This window comes from Saccostrea cucullata, unplaced genomic scaffold (genome assembly GCF_032062105.1).
Source record: "Saccostrea cucullata isolate Sc308-1 unplaced genomic scaffold, CSIRO_AGI_Scuc_v1 ctg5814, whole genome shotgun sequence".
NCBI lineage: Eukaryota > Metazoa > Mollusca > Bivalvia > Ostreida > Ostreidae > Saccostrea > Saccostrea cuccullata.
The window spans coordinates 25,170-50,954 of NW_026932249.1; the positions used below are offsets into that span (position 1 = coordinate 25,170).

The following is a 25,785-nucleotide window of genomic DNA, read 5'->3' on the forward strand; positions in this document are numbered from 1 at the left end:
AAGGAGGGAGGAATCAAAATAGGTATTAAATTTAAATTGATAATATGAAAATGGCTTTTGTGTGCACTTAACCTGATAACATTTTTTATGTAAGTACTGGAGTCCTTTTTTTATGTGTTTGGAAATATTTTGTATATATTCCCTACTGTGATACTGTTTTAGATATTTGAAGACGCAAGACAGAGTGAACATAATATATTCTTTGTTATATAAAAAAAAATTCTTAAAAATATTTGTGATTGCATCTAGGATAAATATTAAAATATCTTTTATTAATGTGGATGCAAAATGGATATAATTCACAACACATTATGTTGGTGTACACTTTTGAAAAAAATATCTAACCTAGCTCGTAACATATGGGTGTAAACCCAAATGTTCCGTCATAACGCATTGAAAAACTAGGGGTAGAATTAATATATCGAACCCTAAAAATACTTTTTTTTTCAGGTTAAGATGTGGCAAACTTTCTGTTGGCACAACAAATTAAATTTACCATTCCTTCACTCAAATATGAAGATAACTTTTAGGATCTTTTAAATATTTCTTATATGAAATATCCACCCATTTATCTTGTGAAAGCTAATTAGAGAAAATGTTTGTTTTCTTACGTGGGTAGACCTAACTGTCGACATGCTACTCTAGCATCCGATTCTCCGAAGCCGTCATCACAGACTGTACCCCAAGGTCCGCGTTCATGCCATTTGATTTCCAGACGACCATTGGTCCGGTCGGTGCCATCTCTCAGGCGGATTATACTCGAAGCATTAACTGAAGTTGTTTAAACCATTCAATTGATAGTCTTTTTGTAATGACTTCAAAATAAAAAAAGAAAATATCATTTTAAAAGGGAACTTGACTTACCACACACTACCCCAGCATCATCGGAGTGGTCACATGAAGATCGAAAAAAATGACATGATAACAAATCCTCTTCATCTCCCTTACAATCAACCATGTCGACATGGATAGGACCAACTCCTTTCCCAAATTCAGCATTCTTCATTGCAACACCGTATCTATAACAGGGAGGAACAAATATAAAATATTTTCCTTGCTTCAATAAATGACAATGACTGCTGTAAAAAATATGAAACTGACTTTCCGAGTCCTAGTTGTTTGCAGACGACTGTTGCGTCATTATCATCCCAGTTTCCGTCACATATTGTGGACCATATGCCTTCAGTGACGACTTCTACTCTTCCCATGTTTGTTGCGTTTCCATTCACCAATCTTACGTCTGATAAATAAAGAGGATTTAATGTAATAAAGCTCTTCTTTTCTAGTCAATCAAATCAATTTTAAATGACTGTTTATCTAAATAAATAACACTTTAAAATGTAAAAGTTTCAATGCAACATACGGAGATAAAGATCATTATACGAAATCAAAAGTCCATAAAACAATACAAAATAGCAGCAGAGCAAACATGTGTAGTTATTATATATTTTTATGATCTATATCATAATAAAGTTTCAATCAATAGCATTTTTTAGAAAAAAAGAACACGTTTTGCTTAATACAATTGAAATTAAAACAACTTTGAATAAGAGATTTACCATGGAGACAGGGTCTTCCATTATCTTCGCACTGACATGCGTCCCCAGTATACCCAGCCTTACAGCGACAGGTCCCGGTAGTTTTGTCACAAGACTCTGTGTGCATCCTGACACAGGCACATTTGTCACAGTTTCGACCAAACGTCCAGTTGGAACAAACTAGTACATGTAAGTCAAACACAAAAGGTATATGATTATACTAATCTAGTATATTTAATAAATGTAACAATTTTCCTACCTTCTTTTTAATTGTTCTTAATTTAACCATACTCAAACTTAATCAATCTATGAAGCAAGTGTTTCTCGTGTTTCTCACCACAACTGGACCCTGCAACGATAATTCTGTCAATGGCAGTCCTCTCCTCCATCCTGATTTTAATCTGAATATGAAATAAAATATTTAACACCATTAGAAAGTTTGTATATTTGCAGTGTTATAACATAAATAGTCCTTTATATTGATTGAATGATAGTGTGTTGTTTTAGGTCCTATTTGATAATTTTTCAATCATCTAGAGGGGTCACAGAGTACCAGTTAATGGCTTCAAAATTAGACTTTACTTGCCTCTCTAATGAACAATGAGGGATTTTTATTGTGCCAACGTCTGTCTTGACGAAAGGCCTTGAGTTTTAAGATCTCATCCGAAGGACCACAACTTTCACTATAATGCTACAAATGCTTGACAAAGGAACAATTGCTTCATTTTTAATTGACTATAGTCAATTAAAGGCCCGGGTTGAAACCAACAATTTTCCATCACGGAGCAGCTCACCTATCGTAACAGTCTATTCGTTTAATTTGGTGGTGACAAAAATCTCAATAGATTTTTTCATTGGGGATATTGGAAATTAGAACTGGAATGCTATGAAGTACAATGTGTCTTACCAAATTATCATATAATTTCAATACCAGCAGAATTAAGGCAATAAAAGTTAACAGTTAACAAAGGCTTTAAATAGTTTAAACTTCTTTTGTAAAATTGGATCAAAATTGGGTGAAACTACAGGTACTGTGAGCAATGATATCCCCCGCCTCTCATATGATTATAATGTCAAAGTCCATGTTTTGATCTGAGAGGCCCGAAATAAATGTCTCTTATATCTTATCGGCATCTCCTCTTATATCACTGAATGATATTAAATGAGACTTTCACAGATTCTTTGTTACATAGTGCCACTGTGCAGCTCATATTTTGATTTTTGTTCAGAAGTATATTTCGGGTTCTCATAGCAAAACATAGACACTTTCATTTTTTTTCCATAAAATCGTAGAAAACTCATCTCTTATCCGCATATCCTCCTATACCACTGAATAATATTCAAAGACACTTACTAAGATTCTTTGTTACAAAATACCATTATGTACCTCCTATTTTACTTTTTTATCTGACTTTATTACCGGTTTCCATGAGCAAAACATGGATTATACCAAAAAAATCAAATTTGTATATTAATTTCAGAAAAAATGTGACTTTAAGGATATAGCGGGATACAGATATGACGAAAAGAGGTTTCGTCCCAGGCTCTTCGTTATGAGCGTGTTACATGTTTTTGTTTTTCAAATTAATATTCTGAAATTCCTACCATGTATATAGGTTTTGACCCATTTATCTGCGTGTCTTTGGACGTCCAGTTTTGCTGCGACCCAGACAGAACCGCTACGGAAGATTCCAAGTACGAGTTATCTATTGTAGAGATCCTTATCGACCCTCGACCATAAAGGAAGTAGTCAAAGTAAAGACAAAACTGCTTTCCTATTGATAAAATGTAATAATTATTGTTAGTGCTATAAAATCACATGACATAGCATAATGGTATAAAATTATATACAAGAGGCCCAAGGGCCTTATAGGTCACCTGTGTATTGTGCAACAACTTTCAAACAATTAAATTTGGTTCGTGTTTTAGACCAGAGGCCATGGAATTCACAATTTTGAAAGAGGTACCATTGCTTATAATAATTATAGACTTAGCATGTTTAATCTATTTACTTAATACCCAGAGGTACATCAGAGTAACATAAAGAGAAAATGCACTTCCACTTTATAACCAGTCGTGCACCTCATCCCAAAGGAACCACAGATCCTGGGGCCACATATTTCAAAATTTTGAAAATTTTATCATAAAATGGTTGATTAACACCAAAGAGCAGATTTCAAATCATTAATTTATTTTCATACTTTGTACCCCCCCTCACCCCGACCCAAGGAAGGGGCGGGGGGGGGGCATAAAAATAACCATTTTGCTAGGTGTACCTTTCTTCATCATGAATATATATATTTGGATCATTGGCATAAAACCCAGGAGCCAAGGAAAGATGTTCAAAGAATTAATGTAGTTTCACTATATAATCAATAGAGCCCTGCCCTAACACCAGAACCCCTGACCCTGGGGCCATCAAATTCAAAATTATGGATGAGGCACTCTTGATCAACATAACTATTTACTTACATAGTTTATTTAATACCCTGGAGCAGAGAAGAAGAATTTCAAAGAATTAATGCATTTTAACTATATGATCAATAGAGCCCCGCCCTAACACCAAAACTCCTGACCCTGGGATAATAAAATTCACAATTTCGAAAGAGGCTCTCTTGATCAAAATAACTATTTACTTACAGAGTTTATTTAATACCCTGAAGCAGAGAAGAAGATTTTTAAAGAATTAATGCATTTTCACTATATGATCAATTAAGAACCCCTCCCTAACACCAGAACCCCTGACCCTGGGGCCATAAAATTCACAATTTTGGATGAGACACTCTTGCTCATCATAACTATGTGCTTGGTTAGTTTATTTAATACCCAGGAGCAGAGAAGAAGATTTTCAAAGAATAAATGCATTTTCACTATATAATCAATTAAGAGCCCCTCCCTAACACAGAACCCCTGACCCTGGGGTCATAAAATTCACAAATTTGGAAGAGGCACTCTTGCTCACCATAACTATGTGCTTAGTTAATTTATTTAATACCCAGAAGCATAGAAGAAGACTTTCAAAGAATAAATGCATTTTCACTATATAACCAATAGAGCCCCACCCTAACACCAGAACCCCTGACCCTGGGGCCATAAAATTCACAATTTTGGATGAGACACTCTTGCTCATCATAACTATGTGCTTGGTTAGTTTATTTAATACCCAGGAGCAGAGAAGAAGATTTTCAAAGAATAAATGCATTTTCACTATATAATCAATTAAGAGCCCCTCCCTAACACAGAACCCCTGACCCTGGGGTCATAAAATTCACAAATTTGGAAGAGGCACTCTTGCTCATCATAACTATGTGCTTAGTTAATTTATTTAATACCCAGAAGCATAGAAGAAGACTTTCAAAGAATAAATGCATTTTCACTATATAACCAATAGAGCCCCACCCTAACACCAGAACCCCTGACCCTGGGGTCATAAAATTCACAATTTTGGAAGAGGCACTCTTGCTTATCATAACTATGTGCTTGGTTAGTTTATTTAATACCCAGGAGCAGAGAAGAAGATTTTCAAAGAAATCATGCATTTGCACTATATAATCTATGTAGCTCCGCCCTAGCACTAGAACCCCTGACCCTGGGGCCATGAATTTCACAATTAAAGTAGAGGACTCAATGCTCATTACATTCATGCCAACAGTTTGCCTGCTTGATGTCCAGGAGTAAAGAAGAAGATTTTTAAAGATTGGAATAATTTTAGTGGTTTTGCCCCCACCCCTCAGGCCCCAGGGGGGGGGGACCATGAAATTCACAATTTTTGTTTCCCTTCACCCATAGATGCTGTATACCAAATTTGGTTGAAATTGGTTAAGTGGTTTCAAAGAAGAAGCTGAAAATGTTCAAATGTTAACACACGACGCACGACACACGACACACGACACACAACACACGACGACGGACGAAAACGGATAGCAATAGGTCACCTGAGTTACTCAGGTGACCTAATAATATGGACATGTACGTACATATATAACTTACACCCGTGTATAATTGAAATGTTCATGTGAAGTATACTAAGTACTTTTCATTTCTTATAAGCAACCCTCGTTATTAAAACCAACTCTAAAAAATCAAACAAAATGCATAAGCAATACAGCTCATCTGAGTCGATATAAACCAGATGATCCCATAATTAGTTTCTGATGCAAACCCTTAATAACATGCAGTGGTACGTTCCACTCTATATCCCCTGGATGATTTGATAAAAAATTAAATCTACACTATCCGAGGTTATTCATACAAAAAATGACGGCTTAGGTTATACCGTTCCTATTTTAAAAATTCCTACGCTACCTGAGGATACTTCCGTGTAAAAATGTCTTATCTCCGCTTTATTGCTCATAGACTTTTTAACAATAAAAACAAATTGTTACCCAATGTGGCATTAACATACCCCTGAGTTCAAGATTTACTTGAAGAAACTTGAACCTTTAATACCTGATATTGAATACATAAAGGCTATATTTCATTGTTGCCATATAGAAGTTCGATGTAAGGGGGCAATGATACATTGTCCGATGAAAACAATTACAGACTCTTTTGATGGGGAATATGGTTTGTTATTTAACAAAAGATTTCAATATCGGTTTCGCCTCGGTCAGTATTGATATTTTTCTGGCAAATAACAAACCATACTCACCTTCGAGAAAGTCCATAATTGTATTTTATTGAATGTGGTTACATATGTAGCATCCAAAACAGAATTTAAACTCTAATTTCAACTACATGTACCACTGCAAAACGAAACCCTATAACGATCATTAAGGGAACTTTTACTACAATATTTTAATGTGAAAACTGACTCCGCGAAGTCAAGGGATATAAAGAGTGAATATTGCAGTTCAGTGTTTTCTTAACAAAAGCTGATGATGACACTTACGTTTTATATTCAACGTTATATTCATTTCAGTATTATAACTATCAGCTGACAAGTAATAAGGTTTCGTATCCAGATAAACGTAATTCAAGTCATCAGTTCCGCTGCTTGGTTTCCAGCCGTACGTTGATCCGTACTATAAAAACAAAATGTTAATTATGAAACAGAGAGGGACATTTCTTTCATTCTTTTTCTAAAGAAAATTCAGAAATTTATTTAACAGTAGGAGGATAGATGAACAAGAAAATTGCATTCTGTTTGAAAAAGATAAAATTTCAATAATGACGGGTTCGAATCCCACTGTGGGACATAGAGACCGGTAATTCGGAATAGACCGTATAAACCGAGGTCCCGTGTCGCAGTAGGTGATGGCACGAAAAAGATCCCTCCCTGCTCAATGAGCCTGAGTGCCGAGTATAGGACAAAATTTGTAGCTCTCCACCGGCAAGTGGTGGTGTCTCAACATGGGTGAAAAATTCTCAAAAGGGAAGTTTAACATATAATCAATCAATGAATTATGACATTTTCTATAATTCACAAAACATTAACATATACTTTATGTAAATCTTACCAAACCGCAAATCATCTATGAAATAGCATACAGTGTACATTCAAAAATGACACCAAAAAGGTGGAAATGATTAATTCTTTATACCACTCCACATTTATATTTCATATTGGCGCGTCTTAGCAGTATTTCTTTGAAAGATTGTATTTGAGCTAGATTATTATTCCTATTCTCATTATTCCTTCATAGTATGCACAATGATAAATATTCTTAGTTAATAAAAAAGAACAATGACCTACTAGACCCTAAGTTTAATTTTTATGACACCTTAAACTCGTATCTCTGAGAAAATATTTGTTCATTTAGTCTATTTTCTTAAACCTTAAAGTAAATGTCAATGTTTGAAATTAGCGATATATAGTTGTGATGAACGATTCCTGAAGGGAAAAAAAAAATGATTTTTCAGTCTGCATTTTTACTGTTGGGTTCCCAGCAAATATCTCATTACATGTATTTATTTTTATTTATAAAATTTTCGACCAAAATAAATCCTGCAGAAAAGTTATAATTGTCACAATTTCATATATTAAAAAGATAAGAGATTTAATTTTAAGTCAATATCCCCAGTCCTCTCTGCATTAATTTTTCGTGCCAAACTGAATCATTATCAAAGAAAAAGGATAAGATGAAATTCATCTTAATATAGAATGTAAATATTAATTTCGTTCTTTGTATAAACGGTTCATAATATATATATTATAATTCATAAGATTATCAATGTTTAAGTTTTTTTTCTATTTAGAAAAGTTTTGAAGAGGAGCGAAACAAAAAAGAGAAGTTAATGTATACAATTTCCTTTGTGTGAATCTTTTAAAATAACTATTGCAAAACTAAATGAAATATAAATTCTGTAAGTTTTACATTAACCATATAAATAAAATATTTTCAGTCAGTTTAACATATTTGTGCGAACGTTAAAATAAAATATATTTTCAGCAATTATTATGCATTGAAAGTTACGATTGGTTTTCTGGGAATCATAATATTATTAAAATCACTTATAACTAAAAGAAAAAAGAAGCTTTTTAAAGACTAAATCGCTAAATCTATTTCACTAAAATTCAACCTACGTGCCTACATGTACAGTGTATACGGCATATATTTCATAAGTTAGTATAGACAAATTGAAAAAAAAAAACATCAAGACAAAATTATTTACAAAGTAAATAAAGTAAATCTTATCTTTCCTGCGAGTCAAATATGAATGGTTTAAAATCATGTTAATTTTAAAATATAAAAAAAAATCATGTTAATTTTCAAAATTCCTTTTTGAAAGTTAACCTAAACCAGTTAATATCGTCAAATTTTTTTTACCATTGGATTTAAAGCTACGTTTACACTATGTTCCCGGCAGCCACGGCAGCCCCGTTTGCCCGAAACGTAGTGCGCCGTGAGATTTTGGTTATTTTCCCCTCTATATCCAAGTCTTGACAAGTTCTTTTGCGGTCTTCTACGGTCTTCTACGGAATCCGTGATGGGCAGTAGGAAGAAGTTGCCGTGGAGTGCCGGAGGCTCCACGGCGCACTACGGTTCTGCCACGTATGCCAGCACGTTCCCCCCAGGCCTCTTACGTTCTGATAGGTCCCCTCTCGTTTCTCGCGTTCATATGAAGTTCTTATACGTTTCTCACGTTCTGTCAAGTCTTTCTACGTATGAAACATGGACGCCGGGAAACTATGGATCACGTTTGTACCAGAGAAGGTCTCCTAACCAGAAACAATCATTGTATCATGACCCTTCGAAGATAAAACATCATGAATACCCAAGACGAAGATTTTATTTTCGCGTGTTTGCTGGGTGCATACCTAAAATCACTTCGTCAAAATGAAGAGAACCAGCAGCAGTTACAGAGAGGGAAGGCAGGAGTGCAGCAACTAGGAATGAGACGAATAAGACGAATGAAACTTGTCTGCAGTGCCCGGCTTTTAAATGCTTCTTCTCAGACCGCGTGCGCCGTGTCAGACCGTAGTAGAACGCAACGCACCGGGAGCATAAACCGTAACATGCCGGGACGAACCGCGATTGAACGCGAGGAAACGGCTACCATACACCCTAGTTTGCCGTGAGGACCGTGATGAAACGTGGCAGAACGTGATTAAACGGACAACAACCGTGAACTAGCCGCGACAGAACGCGGACTAAACTCAGCAAAACGTCTCAATACGTGAATGGACCGTGAGATGAATGGAAATATACATTCTCCCGTCCCACTGCGGACTGCTTCCAAGTTCTGTTAAGGTCTATTACGTGCTGTCGCGTTTTGTTGCGTTTATTCCGTTTTACTACGACCTACTAAGTTTCACATCTGCAACGTGGCCGCCGTGGCAAATTTTTTGACAGTTTAAAAATCTGGCACGGCATCCACGGCAATCGCGATGAGTTACGTTTGCCCATCCCGTTGCCCCAAGTTTTCTAACGCCCGTCCCGTTTTTTCCACGGTGGCCTGAAACGTGATTGCCGTGGCTGCCGGGAACATAGTGTAAACGTAGCATAAAAGAGTCCATCTCATTCTGTCCTAAAGCAGTGAGAACAGTATAGGTATATAGCTATTTTCTTCATCAATTTAACTTTACTGTTATTAAATTTTTAGTAAGTTTCTGTTTATTATCTACATTGCATAGTTCTGACAAAATTTAAAAATAGCATAAAAAATGTATATTTGCAATACGAATAAAAAAAATCATGTTAATTTTCAAATAATTTTCTTCTTTTTAAAATTTATCCTAAACCAGCTAATATCGTCAATTTTTTTTACCATTGGATTTAAAAGAGTCCATCTCATTCTCAGTGAGAACAATGAATGTATATAGTTATTTTCTTCATCAATTTAACTTTACTGTTATTCAATTTTTAGTAAGTTTTTGTTTATTATCTACATTGCCTAGTTATGACAAAATTTAAAAACAGCATAAAAAATGTATATTTGCAATACGAAGCACTCTATTAAAAAATTAATATATATTGATTTTTCCATTTTAAATCCTGTTTATGATTCAAAAAAAAATTATTTTATTTTTATAAATCGGAATTCAAGGTCGGTTAATGACTTTAAACGCTTTTTTTTACCATTTGCATATATTCTTCTGCTCTAAAACAGTAAAAAATTAACATTATTATTATTTCATCAGGTCTATGTATGGTTTAGTCTAAATTAAACTTAATCATCTTTAGAATTCTGTTATTAATTTAATTTCATCCATTTCGCTTGTTTTTTTTAATCAAATTTAAAAGCATAATATTTTTCTTAGGGCATGTGAATTATATTTTCAAGCACATTGCTAAAAAGGTGCCTTTAATCTTCATTAACAGATGAATTTATTTCATTTTAAATCATGTTAATTTTCCCCAAAAATCTTTCTATATTGGTTATCCCAAAACCAATCAATGTCGCCAAAAACAATTTTACCGTCGGAAATCTGAAAATTTTTTGGAAAATAAATACACATTTTCGTGATAACTAATAATATCAACAATTATTATATATTAAGATTCTATAAACAGTTGAAATGTACTTACAGAGTTATGGTACAAACGTGTATTTGATGTTTCAATGCCGCACGTACTTTTCCATGAATACTTTTCAAAAGAGCAAAAGTAAATGACATCAGCAAAATCTAAAAATCAAAATAAATTTAAGCATCAATATTGAACACAAAATTAGATAGAGTAGGGGGAGGAAAATAGAAAAGAATTTACAACAAATGATCAAATATTGTATATCAGTGACAATATTGTGATACTATGAGCGGATGTATTAATGTTACATGGCATTAAATCATCACTGCAAGAAAGACATGTTCACATGCATACATGTTCTCTTTTTGAGCAACTGAGAACTTGTATTCTAAAATCCAATATCAATTTTTGGAGAGAAAAAAATACAGGCAAATAAAGCAAAAGCTCCATGGCCTTATCAATCACCAGAATATCACAATTTTTTCGGGAAATGACCATTTTCCATTCACCTAGAACTGGTCTTCACTTGCGTGATTAAAAACTTTCAAATTTCGCCAGAAATTTAATTAAAATGCTACAAAAATAATTTTTAATATATATTTCAATTTAAATTAATTATGAAATTTGAAAGTTTATAATACGTGAATCAAATTTAATTTATTTGTAAATGATTGCTTTTGCACATAAAATTTTCTTTCATCAACTTAATTGAGAAATATATATACTCGAGTTTGAATATAACAAGGCTTTCTTTAAAGGGACATAGACACAGTTTCAGCAAAAATCCCCCCCCCCCAACTTTTTATGTTTACAATTACTATATTAACTAAGGTAATCTTAAAGATAAACAAAAAATTGAGTTTAAGTTGTCGAGATACAAGACAGATTTTGAGCTCTAAATCTTCGTTATGTAAACAAGGCCCGAGCCATGATTTTGATTCATAGGTTAAATATATTAATATGTGTTTGTTAAATGCAGATTTTTTATTAAAAAAAGGTAATTTTAAATACAATTCGAAAGTTTCTGGTGATTTGCTGGATCTCGTTTTGTTATCAATATATTTTCTTTATGTAAACAAAAACAAGGCACGAGCCTTGTTTCCAATACGAAGAAATTTAAGTTCTGTATCTCCTTTGTAAATCAACAAAAGATGTTGAAAATTTTCCTGAGCATTTGAATTTTTTTTATTAGGAATTTTAAACATTAAAATTGATTAAAAAAAATCAACAGAAACTGTGACAATGTCCCTTTAAATACCACGAATCAGGAACAAACTATTCGTGGAAAAATATCTCATTGATTTGGCAAATTGAAAATTTCTTAGCTATATTTGTTATGGAAATATAATTTATATGTAAAAAAAAAAAAAATAAAAGACTTAGTTACATGTACCATGTAAGTAAATATCACATTTATTCAAAGTAATTACAATTTAAAAAAAAATTCAGAAGTCGTTCGTACTAGGAACGGAAAAAAAAGAATTAAAGAACGAACAAATTTAGTTCTTGAAAATGAAATTCAGGACATAATCATGATCAGAAATCTTAAAGTGTTAAAGATACTCGGTCTATATGTGACTTGTAATGTGTTGGCTTCAATTACTTTTCAATTTCAACATATAATTCTAATTACCTGAACAAGAAGCTGACTGATTAAAAGACCCTTCTTTGCAGATACATCTGTCAAGTTTACATTTAGAGGACGATGCCGAGCAAGACTCGGTAGACACGTGACAACTACAGTCCTCCCCTTTAAAACCGTCACGACAAGAACAGGTCCCGTCTCTGAAATCACACCAAGTACTTGTATCCCTGTCACAATCACACGTCTCGGAACAGTCTGCTGAATACCTCCATTCTGGGCACTCTAAAATTAAACATGATATATATGGTGAACTGTCGTTAGGAATTTACATGTATCAAATATTCATCACCAATCATTCTTTAGATGCATAGTGCAAATACATGTACATGTATGTCCCATTAAAAAGAATCTGTATATAAGGACAAGACTAATTAATTTGTATCTAACAACGGTATCAAAGTTTGAGAGAACATCCATTATAGAAATTCAAGAAAACAATGACACAATAATTTTGAACTTTCGTAACAATACAAGGTAGGTCATAAGGTATTTTCTAGAAGATTCGTTGTAACCTATCGGACTTCAAAAGTATTAAAAAAAACATTTACATGGGCACTGAAAATATCTACAAACCCCTCTCCTTAGAAATATGAACCTTTAATAAAAATAAGAAAAATATAGCTGTGTTATAAAAAAGAATAATCATGTAAAATACTCAGAGGAATAATTTATTTCATGTATGACGATGCTCACTCAAAGTCAATAAAAAGGTGCAATCAATGTCGCCGGCATTTCTGAGTAAAGTGGTTACCGACAGGGTGCAAGTGTTATTAGTGTTAATATATTAATACCTTAACTGACTTGAAAATATATTTTTTTGTAAACTCTAGCAAAATATTTTAAGACGAGAGAGCTTTGAATGGGCCATTTGGTAACTTACGTTACTGTCGCCACAAAAGGTTTTCATCTTCAACGCTCTTAAAATAAAAGAAAAATGCTGCACTGCTTATTCAAATATCACTAATTGCTGTATATGATGCTCCTTTTTGAATTTTCAGTAGTCTTCACTATCATTTTGGTTGTTAACTATGATTTTCATGGAACAATTGCTGTGTCGCCAGGTTCGTGTTTTAACATATATAGTTTTTCCAATGTTCCGAACGACGACTTTTTATTTTATTTTTTCATGAATGTTTACGTTTAATTTGGAGATATTATATGATCTTTCATTTTAAAAAAGAGAAAATCATAATTGTAATACTATTTTGATGACAAACTTTTCGAAATTGGGAAATTTATTTTTCTGAAAATAAAAGTGTAACATACGTTACATCATTTTTAGAGTTATCTAGTAATAGGACAGGTTAGCAAAGTTTGCTCTTTCAATCATGCTCATTTGTCAATAAATTAAAAGTTCTAAGGTCAGGCAACAACTGATTCTGAAACTCCATCGGTAGATTAAAGCTTGTGATTTAACAGGACCTGTTTAACATACGTGATGTAACATACGATACCGGGATTTTCTATTCTGACTACACTGCGACATTTACCCGCGAAATTTGGTGTCACGTGAGCATAAAAGAATGCCTGAACATGATCTGTGCAACACAAAAGCACGTGTGAACAATTTTTCCTCGATCCTGTCATATCACAGCTGTAAATAGTACGGTTTGTTATGTTGAGCTGTTATAAGGTGATGAGGTGGAATCATTCCATACGACTCTTATTTAAAATATGACAGAAAGCCTATAGTTAGTAATAATACAAAAACATTACTCAAATTTACTCGGATATTTTGGAAATTGGCAATAAAATGAAGGTAACATACGTTACACTTGGTAACGTATGTTACTCAAACTTATAATATTTCAGTTAAACATTTATTGATGTGAAAAATCAAAACTTCTAGCATATTCATTTTCAATACAGATAACATAAGTTAATAAAATAAATCTCTTTAATTTATTTTATTACATTTAACCGTAAAATGAAAAATAAGGCCCTACCTGGGATTTGATGTCAATTTTATTTTTTTTGTAATTTTGCAGATACGATTTGATCATAAACATGGAAAATTTAATGCTGCCATTGTATAACAATTACTTTTAAATATTCTACTTCACTTAAAGTGGGGAAGGCATTTTATGAAATGGTATTTCAAAAACATAGACAACAATAAATATATAAGACGTTGGGTGACGTATGTTACTATATTTGGTTACTTTTATTCTAGGCAAAAATAGTTCTTTCGCGTGCTAAAATTCAAAAAATGTACAGAAAGAGAAAAAAGGCAAATGAAGGGGAAAAGTTTCTGACAAAAGGAAGGACGAGGCAGAAGAAATTTGATAGATTTGAGCAGTATATAGTCAATTTTAGAGAGAAATTTGATTCTTTCATTAACAAATAGAATGATACAATATGTAACCTACAGAACCACTTACAGAATCATATTAAGGATGTAAAAATGCATTATTAAACAAGTGTCTTAACTGCTTTAGTGTTTCAGTGATTTGTGGATTTTCTTTTCTGTCAGTTGAAGATGTGCATATAAGTTTTGAATTGTAACATACGTTACTATAAATTACATAAATACATGCCAAACTTGATTAAAATGATTTTATTATGTTGAATATTAGACATGAAATAGGAATTACGATCATCGTTTTAGCTAGAAAGACAACCTTAATGTTCAATTTCATTTTATAAATGTAAAGTTGTCATTTTTATAATTTTGTCTTATAATTTTACTTTAAATTAATAATAAAGACACCATTGGTTTATTCAAGAATGACTAACTGCTAAATTGTATGTGATATGTATGTGTTCTAGTAAAAAAAACTTATTTTTCATTTGAATGCACTTTACAGAGCCGTCTTCAAACTATTAAAGAGCCATAGCTGCCTAACCGACTACTCGGCCTACACAAGTATTTAAAAGGAAATCACCTGTTTCTATTTATAGATACATGTACCTTTTCAAATCAAAATCAATCCACATGTATGTAATCATTTGTGAACCAGAGTTATATTTTCATAGTTGCAAGTTTGTTGCATGACAGCAATTTTACTTGTCCAGTACTCTTATTCTAAACAAGATTGTTTGAAAATTTTAAAAATAAAACTGGGTAGCAGCTATAAATTTGGGTCATTAAAATAGTTTAAGACTGTTTTTCCCCAAGACACTTTCAATGTGTTATGTTGCATTATATATCTCTTTTAAAAATTATTTATACATGTATTATAAAATAATAAAAGAAAACATAGGAAAATGCACAGGAGAAAAGAAAATAAAATCGTTGTACACGCACTGTGAGACTCGAACTCACGATCATTATATCTTCAATCCAGCAATCAAACCACTCTGCCGCGAAGTCTTGATTATCAAGTGGATAAAATTAAGACAGATTGTTGAATTTTGAAATAATTTCAGAAGAAAAATTAAATACATATTTTCAACATTTAAACCTTTAACCAAAATTATCTAAGCATAATGAAGTGCAGTCATATCCAAATAAAATTATTCATAGGTTGTTTTTCTGGTTAAGGGTGGTCTTTTCCTACAGTTTGTCATTGTTTAGGGGGTGCCTCAGTATCTACTATATTCTCCATATAAACTGAACGATTTTTATAACTATCATATGAGGGAACTATTAATAACTGAGTATTATTTTTGTGTGAGTTGCTTTAAGGAATGTATAAACTAACATTGTAAGACAAAATTTCTGTTAAACAAAGCATTTCAAAAATCACTACTAGAGTAGGCGAAAGTGACTATCAAATGCGCTATAGCTCTTTGGTTCGTCTTTTAAACCAGAGGCCATGAAATTCGCAATTCACAATTTTGAAAGAGGCACCATTGCTTATCTTAATTATAGACTTAGCATACTTACTCTATTTACTTAATACCCAAAGGTAGATCAGAGTAACAAAGAGAAAATGCACTTCCACTTTATAAGCAGTTATGCAATCATCCCAAAGGAACCACTGACCTTGGGGCCACATATTTCAAAATTTTGCAAATTTTATCATAAAATGGTTGATAAATATCAATGAGCAGATTTCAAAGCATTATTTATTTTCAGACTATGTACCCCCCCCACCCCTGACCCAGGAGGGGAGGGGGCATAAAAAATAACCATTTTGCTTGATGTACCTTTCTGTCATCATGTTTATATATATTCTTGGATCATTAGCATAAACCCAGGAGCAAAGGAAAGATTTTCAAAGAATAAATGTATTTTACTATATAATCAATAGAGCCCTGCCCTAACACCAGAACCCCTGACCCTGGGGCCATAAAATTCACAATTTTGGAAGAGGCACTCTTGCTCAACATAACTATGTACCTACATAGTTTATTCAATACCCAGAAGCAGAGAAGAAAATTTTCAAAGAGTAAATGCATTTTCACTAAATGATCAATAGAGCTCTGCCCTAAAGCCAGAACCCCTGACCCTGGGGCCATCAAATTCACAATTTTGGAAGAGGCACTCTTGCTCATCATAACTAAGTAGTTACATAGTTTATTTAATACCCTGGAGCAGAGAAAAAGGTTTTCAAAGAGTAAATGCATTTTCACTATATAATCAATAAGGCCCCGCCCTAACACCAGAACCCCTGACCCTGGGGCCATCAAATTCACAATTTTGGAAGAGGCACTCTTGCTCATCATAACTAAGTACTTAGTTTATTTAATACCCAGAAGCAGAGAAGATTTTAAAAGAGTAAATGCATTTTCACTATATAACCAATAGAGCCCCGCCCTAACACCAGAACCCCTGACCCTGGGGCCATAAAATTCACAATTTTGGAAGAGGCACTCTTGCTCAACATAACTTTATACTTAGTTAGTTTATTTAATACCCAGAAGCAGAGAAGAAGATTTTCAAATAGTAAATGCGTTTTCACTATATGACCAATAGAGCCCCGCCCTAACATCAGAACCCCTGACCCTGGGGCCATCAAATTCACAATTTTGGAAGAGGCACTCTTGCTCAACATAACTTTGTACTTAGTTAGTTTATTTAATACCCAGAAGCAGAGAAGAAGATTTTCAAAGAGTAAATGCGTTTTCACTATATGACCAATAGAGCCCCGCCCTAACATCAGAACCCCTGACCCTGGGGCCATCAAATTCACAATTTTGGAAGAGGAACTCTTGCTCATCATGACTATGTACTTACATGTACATGTAGTTAGTTTACTTAATACCAAGGATCAGAGAAGAAGATTTTCAAAGAAATCATGCATTTTCACCACTGTAAATCACTTTTTATTCGCGAGAACTTTATTTTCGCGTAATTACGCGAGACAGTGTGCTCGCGAAAATTTTTTTCTCGCATGTAATAGTATTCCTTAAGATTTCATAGAGAAAAACCACAATTCATGAAAATTGTGTCTCGCTAATCAAGAGTCAATGACTATCTAGCGAAAATAAGGTGTCGCGAAAATTTAGTGATCTACAGTATATAATCTATGTATATAATCTATGTAGCCCCGCCCTAGTTCTAGAACCCCTGACACTGGGGCCATGAATTTCACAATTTTGGTAGAGGATTAAATGCTTATTACATTCATGCCAACAGTTTGCCTGCTTGATGTCCGGGGACCATAAAATTCATAATTTTTGTTCCCCTTCATAGATGCTGTATACTAAATTCCGTTGAAATTGGTTCAGTGGTTTCAGAGAAGAAGTTGATAATGTTCAAATGTTAACACATGACGCACGACACACGACGCATGACGACGGACGAAAACGGATAGCAATAGGTCACCTGAGTTACTCAGGTGACCTAAAAATCTGATACTGACCGCCACAGTGGACTTCTGGAGTGTATGAGCAAGAGGAGCCCGTTCTAGAAGGACACTCCGACACCAGGTTCTCTGTTCCTCTACAACTGACCGACCTCTCGGTGTATCCATATCTCCTATACTTTGAAGTTGAATATACAACTTCCCTGAAAGAATGGCAGTTTCCATCGAATGATCAGATGTGCTTACCTTATACTAGATGTTTGGCAAGTAAAATGATTGCTTAATATAATCACTGACACCCCTCTTGTGTTATTTACTTTAACGTGTTATTAACTTGTCAACATTTTTTACTCTCCCGTCTATTAAGAACAATATAAATGTATAACATTGTAGTTCTGCATAATGCCAGGTAACTGGAAATCATATCTGAAGATTGTATTGTCAAACAATAAAATGTGTATAAAATTTTCATTTTATATTATTATTATTTCGATCATTATGTATTGATATAGGCTGAATTACAGACGGAATAAACGGACCAGGTTTATTAATCAAACAATCAAGCCGTAAGACCAGATTTCTCATATGCGAAAGCACGTAACGATCTTGACAAGCAGTAGTTACCTCACTGTTGACAATTCAAGCCTTTGTTTTACAGAGCGAACGCTCGCAACCATTTCTATTGGAAGTATAAGAAAATTTGCTTTTTTGTGAATTTCAAGCTTAAGTCTCAGTACGTCACGCGTGACCTGTCATGGCTGCTGATCATGAGCTATTTTACATGGTTTTCGCGTTTAACGGGCTATGATTTCGACAGTGAATAAAAATTTCGTCTTATAAGAAGTAAATTGAATGTAAAAACAATTTATTCTGCCTGCAGTCACCCGTATCTAAAAAGTATTTTTGCACCATTACGGAGATGCTCTGGAATTGTGGCCCTCTCCAGAAAACATCAGATAAAAAAATCTAAGAGGGCTACATTATTGCAGCTAGTATTTACAAGTGATTTGTCCTTGTACAATTGAATGTAAAAAGTGAATAAAAGTAAAACAGGGGTCTTGAATTCTCAGATCATGCATACATACGTGCTTAGGTTAAGATGGCGACAGATAACTAAAGCGTTAGACTTTAGGTTGTTATTACAGATCCCGGACCATCCATAACCTTCGAAGACTTGCACGAAATTATCCTGACTTAAGCGCACATTGTCTGTTACAAAAACAATTACATTTTACATGCACTTTAATTTTAAAAACATTATTTAGGTCTTTCATATGCCAAGAATGAATGTTTAAACATTATTTTTGCAATTTTGTTATTTTTCATAATTCATTATAAATTTAGTTGTAATAAATAGACACAAAGATGAGCATGAAAATTAGAAGATAAATTATCAAAATTGGGTAAAAGTTTCCAAACTTATCAAGATTACGTGAGTTGCAATACTTTTAAAGAACACATTTAAAAACATATTTCTTATGCAAAAAGAATTACATTTAACTTACCTGTGCAATTGTGCTCTGATTTCGTAAAACCTTTTTTGCAAATGCATGATACTTCATTGGATTCCTGGTAGCAATCAGAAACGTTTAAGTCACAGGTATGAAGACCAGCTTGGCAGCTGCAGGAAAACCCGGTATACTCTGGCATACAGACACATTCTCCAGTCTCCATATCACAAGAAGCAGCATTAAAGCTGATACACGGACAATCTTCTTGACAATTGTCACCATATTTCATGTGAGGGCATTCTAAAAACATTTACTTTCTTGAACAATTATAAAATAAGTGAAATATACACAGAAAATTACAAAAAAAAATTATCTTGAAAACATCTCATTTTTTTAAGAAAGCGTGTATTATGAAATTGTATTCAATTACAAAAGAATTTAAAAAATAACCATAAATCATTTTTGAAATACATGTATGTTTGAATGGTATGCCTTGTGTAACTTTTCATCAATGGCCATTTTTCTCATTAAAAAACTTCTGATTCCAATATGTCATAAAAATATTTTGAGTTAAATGTGATACTAACCAGGAACAACCAAAAATTATACTCTCCTTTTTCATTTTATGACAGTGGGATGAATAAAAAAAATTACTTGTTACTAATATATATTAGCAACAAAAAATGTAAATATATTGTTAAATAAACTAATTGCATCCATGTAAGAGTAAGATTTTGCATTATCTGAAACATTATCTATTGTAGAAAATCAGTTTCGAGATCGAACTTTTAAAAACCACCATAAGAAAAACCAGAGCATATTAAGTCATTTATAATCGAATGATTTTTTTCTACTCCGGTTTCTTATGATGAAAGAACTTATTGTTGAATTGTGTCTTACCACTATCACAGGAGAGCTTAACCCTGCTGTATCTATAACTTGAACAATAACTCCCATTGTCAGCGGAGCAATCGGACAGAGTTTCTTCATTACCGTTACAATTCACATATTTCAGGTGCGTTTTAACACTTGACGATGTACTTCCAGATTTTCCTTGCACGAATTTCCTGTTTTAACAGAAAATTATTACAAAATACTGAGGCTAACTAGAACAAATTTGATAAAGACTCAATGTTCAATTCGATATCAGTCATTTACGATTGTTCATCAAGTGAAAATGTTAAGGAGGGTCATTACACCACTTTTTGATGACGTACTACACAAAATAATAAACCTCCATTGTGTCGACCGGTTTCCTCTGGGGACGAATCGTACAGGTACCTCTATTATATGACCCTGACCTTTAAAACGCTTTAAAAATAGATGAAACATGCGGTGTTATAAAAAGTGAAAACAAAGTAACGGATTCATAATGCATAAACCAAGAAGAATTGCTATTGAGCAGAAACAAAAGAAAACAACAGTCAAATCTTCACCAAACAAGTAATGTCAATTTCATAGCGATGCATGTATCAATCAATGACATGTTGTATGGAGGAAATTCGAGTTAAAATCCACATCCTTGTTGAAATTAAAAAAAATATTTACTTGCATTATTTACTGTGTTGGTGTTAATTTATATATTTGCTTTATTGATTTAAATGTATACTCTGGCATTTTAAAGTTTAAATGTTCTGAATTTTAGATGTAATGTCAAATGTTCCTTCGTGTTTTGAGTCTTGGGTAATTAGGAAAGATAACTCTTGAAAGTGGACTTCTTATTCCAAATATTTTTTAAATCGGATTTTTCATTTCGTTTAAACATTCTTCATTCAATTTGACACAATAAATTCATTGAAATACATTCCTTGTCTCTTCAGAACTCATTTTCTTAATGTTTTATACATAGATTAAAAAGATAATGACATTGATTGTTCTTTAGGAGAAAATTATTTTTTGTAATAAAATTATTATTAGGTATTATGAGGTATTTTCACTGTGTGTACTTGTCTTAAGAAGATGCCCATCATTTGACACTGAAGGTTCAAAAATTCTGTTAATAATAAACTTGAAATAAAACATTTCACTAAAATTAGACAAAATCTAAAAAAAATTATAAAAAAATATTTAGGATATCAATACTTCCATCTGGATATTTGACATCTACATTATAAGTGGTGCTGTATTGAAATCTAAAATAAACTGTGGATGTAATGAGCCACCTTAAGGCTAATGTAATTAATTTTATTTACTCTTTGTAAATTAAAATATATTTTCACTATAGTAATGTTGTAATTAATTTTATTTACTCTTTGTAAATTAAGATATATTTCACTTTGGTAATGTTTTTAAAAGTTGCGTAATTTCTGTATTTTTAACGTTTACATCATTTTAGATGGATCTTTTAAACATTTTTAAAAAATGTATTGAAACAAAACACAGGTGAAAAATCTCTTACGTTGGCAATCCCAGTTCTCGACAGGCTACAACAGCATCATCCTCATCAAATCCACTTTCACAAACATAACCCCATTCGTTGTTGTGATACACTTGTAGAATTCCACTAGTTTCTGTATTAGTTGTTTGTTTTGATATCAGCCTTATCCATGGTTCTAGCGTAAGAAAAAAATCAAGAAAATGAGCTGCTGTTACTGTTCATAGTTAGCTAAATTCACAGAAGAATTTAATTATTTTTCTTTTGTGCAATTGAATTTATTTAAAATGAAAACTTTTAAGAAAAATCATCCCACAAACCTACTGTAGTTGATCATGAAATTGGAACAACTACCATTGACCAAGTAAAACAAATTATTTTTGCTCTCCCTTTTGCATAAATATCGATCTTAATCTCAGCTAGGTTTCAGATGAACTACGTTTCATAGGTATTAAAAACCGAGTAATATGAGTATTTTAAAATTTTAGCTACTTTAACTACTGTTATGAATAATGAGTTTACATTATGTTATAAACATTGACTGTTGAAAAGTTTTTTTAAAAACCCACTTATTTTGAGAAAGCAGAAAATGAGATATTTTTTATACGCCATCGTTCCTTAAAATATAAAGAACCAGCTAAATTTTAAACCGAAATTACAATTTCATTTCTGTATTTATTAAACATAAATTATAGTCAATAAAAAAATTGGGGGAAGGGAGTGGGGGTGACGACTGTCCACTAAGGAAAGCGACGCTATATGCAAATGTCTGTTATAAAATAGTTGATAATTACCATTTGGACATACTATTATAGCAGGACGTGCGTTATAACAGTATGTGCTGCTGTCATAATCTCTTTCACAGTCTAGAAGACTTTGTTCTGTTCCATTGCAATTGATATTTGACCATTTGAAGTAGGAACTTGGTAAAGTGTCTATATTTCTAATTAACTGAGCATAATTCCTGAAACATGATCATAAACCAATCAAAGTAAAATTCTTTAGAGCTCAAACTCTTGAATAGTAAGATAAAGATTAAATTAAAAGCATCCTTGATTTTTATTATTATAATTCATTACAAAAATGACACTTTTTTTTACTCATTTAAATTCAAAAAAAGAATTCAAAGACTAAAAAAGATCTAAATAACCTCTTGAAATTTTATTTATTCCAGTGAAAATGTTTCCTCTATACTACTATGCATACCTGGGTCTAAATTATTATTTTTGGAAATTTTTAAGAAATCACAATTAAAAAATACCAAGGCAAACCAAGCTCTCGACACACAACTTGGACATCCTTTTTCGTCATTCTGTTTTTACACACTCCTCCCCAGGACCCAGATCGATATATTTCAACCGTGCCTTCATAGGAGGAAGTCTTATTGACCAGCCGTACTTGTTCCTCTGTTTAAATACAATTAATATAGGTATATAAGTGTACAACACATCATAAATATTTCACATTTATAAATTTCAATATTCTATTTATTAAAATATCTGGTTAACAAAACAGGCACATACTTAGACATTTTTCATTTTTGTACTCGTCCTCTGAAAATCCAGGCTTACAGAGACAGATGGCATTGCCAGAGCTGTTCGTGTGGCAGATTGATATCTTTAGATTGCAGGTGTGAACATTAGTGATACAATTACAGAAGTCACCAAAGTACCCCGGTTTACAAGTACATTTCCCCGTGTCCTCATCACAAGATGCACTGGTAGTCGTGTTACATTCACACCTCTTCTCACAAAAATCTCCATGGGTCCATTTTGGACATTCTTTATGAATAAAATTAATGGCTATATATGAAATTGATAATAACAAGAGGTCCAAGGGCCACATTGCTCATATAAGGAACTACATATGTAGCTAGGTTAAAGCAAAAATCAATCAGTTCAGTATTGAAAAGTTTAAATATATTATAACAAGAGGCCCACGGGCCACATCGCTCACCTGAGAAGCTTTGACCATTCTGTTCTTTACCAGATTTCTCCCTTGTAATACATACTCTGACCCCGCCCTATCCCACTGATTACAATTAAGACAATTTGAAATCTAAACTACCCCAGGATGCTTCCACATAAGTATCAGCTTTTCTGGCCCAGTGGTTCTTGAGAAGAAGATTTTTAAAGATTTTTCCTATATATTTTCTATGTAAAACTTTTAACAGACATTATGGCCCCACCTTAGCCTCGGGGGTCATGATTTGAACAAACTTGAATTTACACTATCTGAGGATGATTTCACATAAGTTTTATCTTTTCTGTCTCAATGGTTCTTGAGAAGAAGATTTTAAAAGATGTTTCCTATATACATGTATTCCTAAGTAAAACTTTGATCGGCCATTATGGCCCCACCCCACAATTTAGAATCTACAGTATCCCAGGATTCTTTCACATAATTTTCAGCTTTTCTGGCCCAGAGGTTCTTGAGAAGAAGACTTTCAAAGATTTTTTCCTATATATTTCTATGTAAAACTTTGATTCCCCATTGTGGCCCCGCCCAACCCCTGGGGGTCATGATTTGAACAATTCAGCACTTACACTACCCCAGGATACTTCCACATAAGTTTCAGCTTTTCTGTGCCAATGGTTCTTGAGAAGATTTTAAAAGATTTTTCCAATATATTTCTATGTAAAACTTTGATTCCCCATTGTGGCCCCGCCTAATCCCTGGGGGTCATGATTTGAACAATTCAGCACTTACACTACCCCAGGATGCTTCCACATAAGTTTCAGCTTTTCTGGCCCAGTGGTTCTTGAGTAGAAGATTTTTAAAGATTTCTCCTATATATTTCTATATGAAACTTTGATTCCCGATTGTGGCCCCGCCCTACCCCCGGGGGTCATGATTTGAACAATTTAGAATATACACTACCTCAGGATGCTTCTACCTGAGTTTCATCTTTTCTGGCCCAGTTATTCTTGAGAAGAAGATTTTTAAAGATTTTTCCTATATATTTCTAAGTAAAACTTTGATTCCCCATTGTGGCTCCGCCCAACCCCTGGGGGTCATGATTTGAACAATTTAGAATCTACATTACCCTAAGATGCTTCCATATAAGTTTCATCTTTTCTGTGCCAGTGCTTCTTGAGAAGATGATTTTTCCTATATATTTCTAAGTAAAACTTTGATTCCCCATTAAGGCCCCGCCCAACCTCCGGGCGTCATGATTTGAACAATTTAGAATATACACTATCACAGAAAGCTTACACATAAATTTCAGGTTTTCTGGCCCAGTGGTTCTTGAGAAGAAGATTTTTTAATGACCCAACCCTATTTTTATCTTTTCTTGATTATCTCCCCTTGTGAGTGGACTTGACCCTTCATTCTAACAATTTAAATTCCCCTTAACCCAAGAATGCTTTGTATCAAGTTTGGTCAAAATTGGCCCAGTGGTTCTTGAGAAGAAGTCGAAAATGTGAAAAGTTTACAGACGGACTGACAGACAGACGGACGGATGACGGACAAAATGTGATCAGAAAAGCTCACTTGAGCCTCCGGCTCAGGTGAGCTAAAACGGGTTCAGGTAGGAGGGGGGATTATTGAACAAACTTAAATTAACACTTCCTAAGAATGCTTTTAAATTAATATGACACATAATGGCTTGGTTGTTTATTGTTATAATCCACTTAAATGACGCTTTTATAGTGATGATCAATCATGGCTTTGTGAAGAATTTTAACGATATTTCCCACGCATTCCTATATAATACTTTGATACCCCATTTTGACCCCACTCTATAACCCCGGGGTCATGATTTGAACAAAAATAAGTCTACACTACCCGAGGATGCTTCCATATAAGTGTGACAAATCACAACTTTGCTGTTTTTTTAATAAAGAATTCTAAAAAAAAATATATGTAATGCTTCTATGATCACCATAATTGCCCCACTCTTGCCCTAGGGGTCATGATTCTTCACTTATAGAGGATGCTTCTACATAAGTTTCAACTTTCCTGGCCCACTTGTTCTTGGGAAGAAGATTTCAAGATGTTTCATGCATTCCTATGTTAACCTTTGATACCTCATTGTGGCCCCACCCTTCCTCCGAGGGGTATTGATTTGAATAAACTTGAATCTAAACTTTATGAGGATTTTTCCACCTAAGTTTCATCTTTCCTGGCCCACTTATTCTTGAGAATAAGATTTTTTAAGATTTTCCAAT

At 33.4% G+C, this 25,785-nt stretch overlaps 1 protein-coding gene across 1 annotated transcript in view; it reads right to left on the bottom strand.

The window, feature by feature from the left end:
• The window catches only part of LOC134234730 (neurogenic locus notch homolog protein 1-like), a 41,135-nt gene extending 17,677 nt beyond the window's left edge, over window positions 1-23,458 (bottom strand). The window contains 17 exon segments of the mRNA XM_062716783.1: window positions 612-771; window positions 865-1,019; window positions 1,102-1,240; window positions 1,560-1,718; window positions 1,876-1,939; window positions 3,144-3,313; window positions 6,430-6,562; window positions 10,511-10,608; window positions 12,084-12,317; window positions 17,846-17,991; window positions 18,874-18,997; window positions 19,294-19,539; window positions 20,140-20,306; window positions 21,638-21,791; window positions 22,408-22,577; window positions 22,875-23,019; window positions 23,137-23,458. Coding sequence (XP_062572767.1) covers window positions 612-771; window positions 865-1,019; window positions 1,102-1,240; window positions 1,560-1,718; window positions 1,876-1,939; window positions 3,144-3,313; window positions 6,430-6,562; window positions 10,511-10,608; window positions 12,084-12,317; window positions 17,846-17,991; window positions 18,874-18,997; window positions 19,294-19,539; window positions 20,140-20,306; window positions 21,638-21,791; window positions 22,408-22,577; window positions 22,875-23,019; window positions 23,137-23,458 — 2,786 coding nt within the window.
• Between the last annotated feature and the right edge of the window lie 2,327 nt (window positions 23,459-25,785).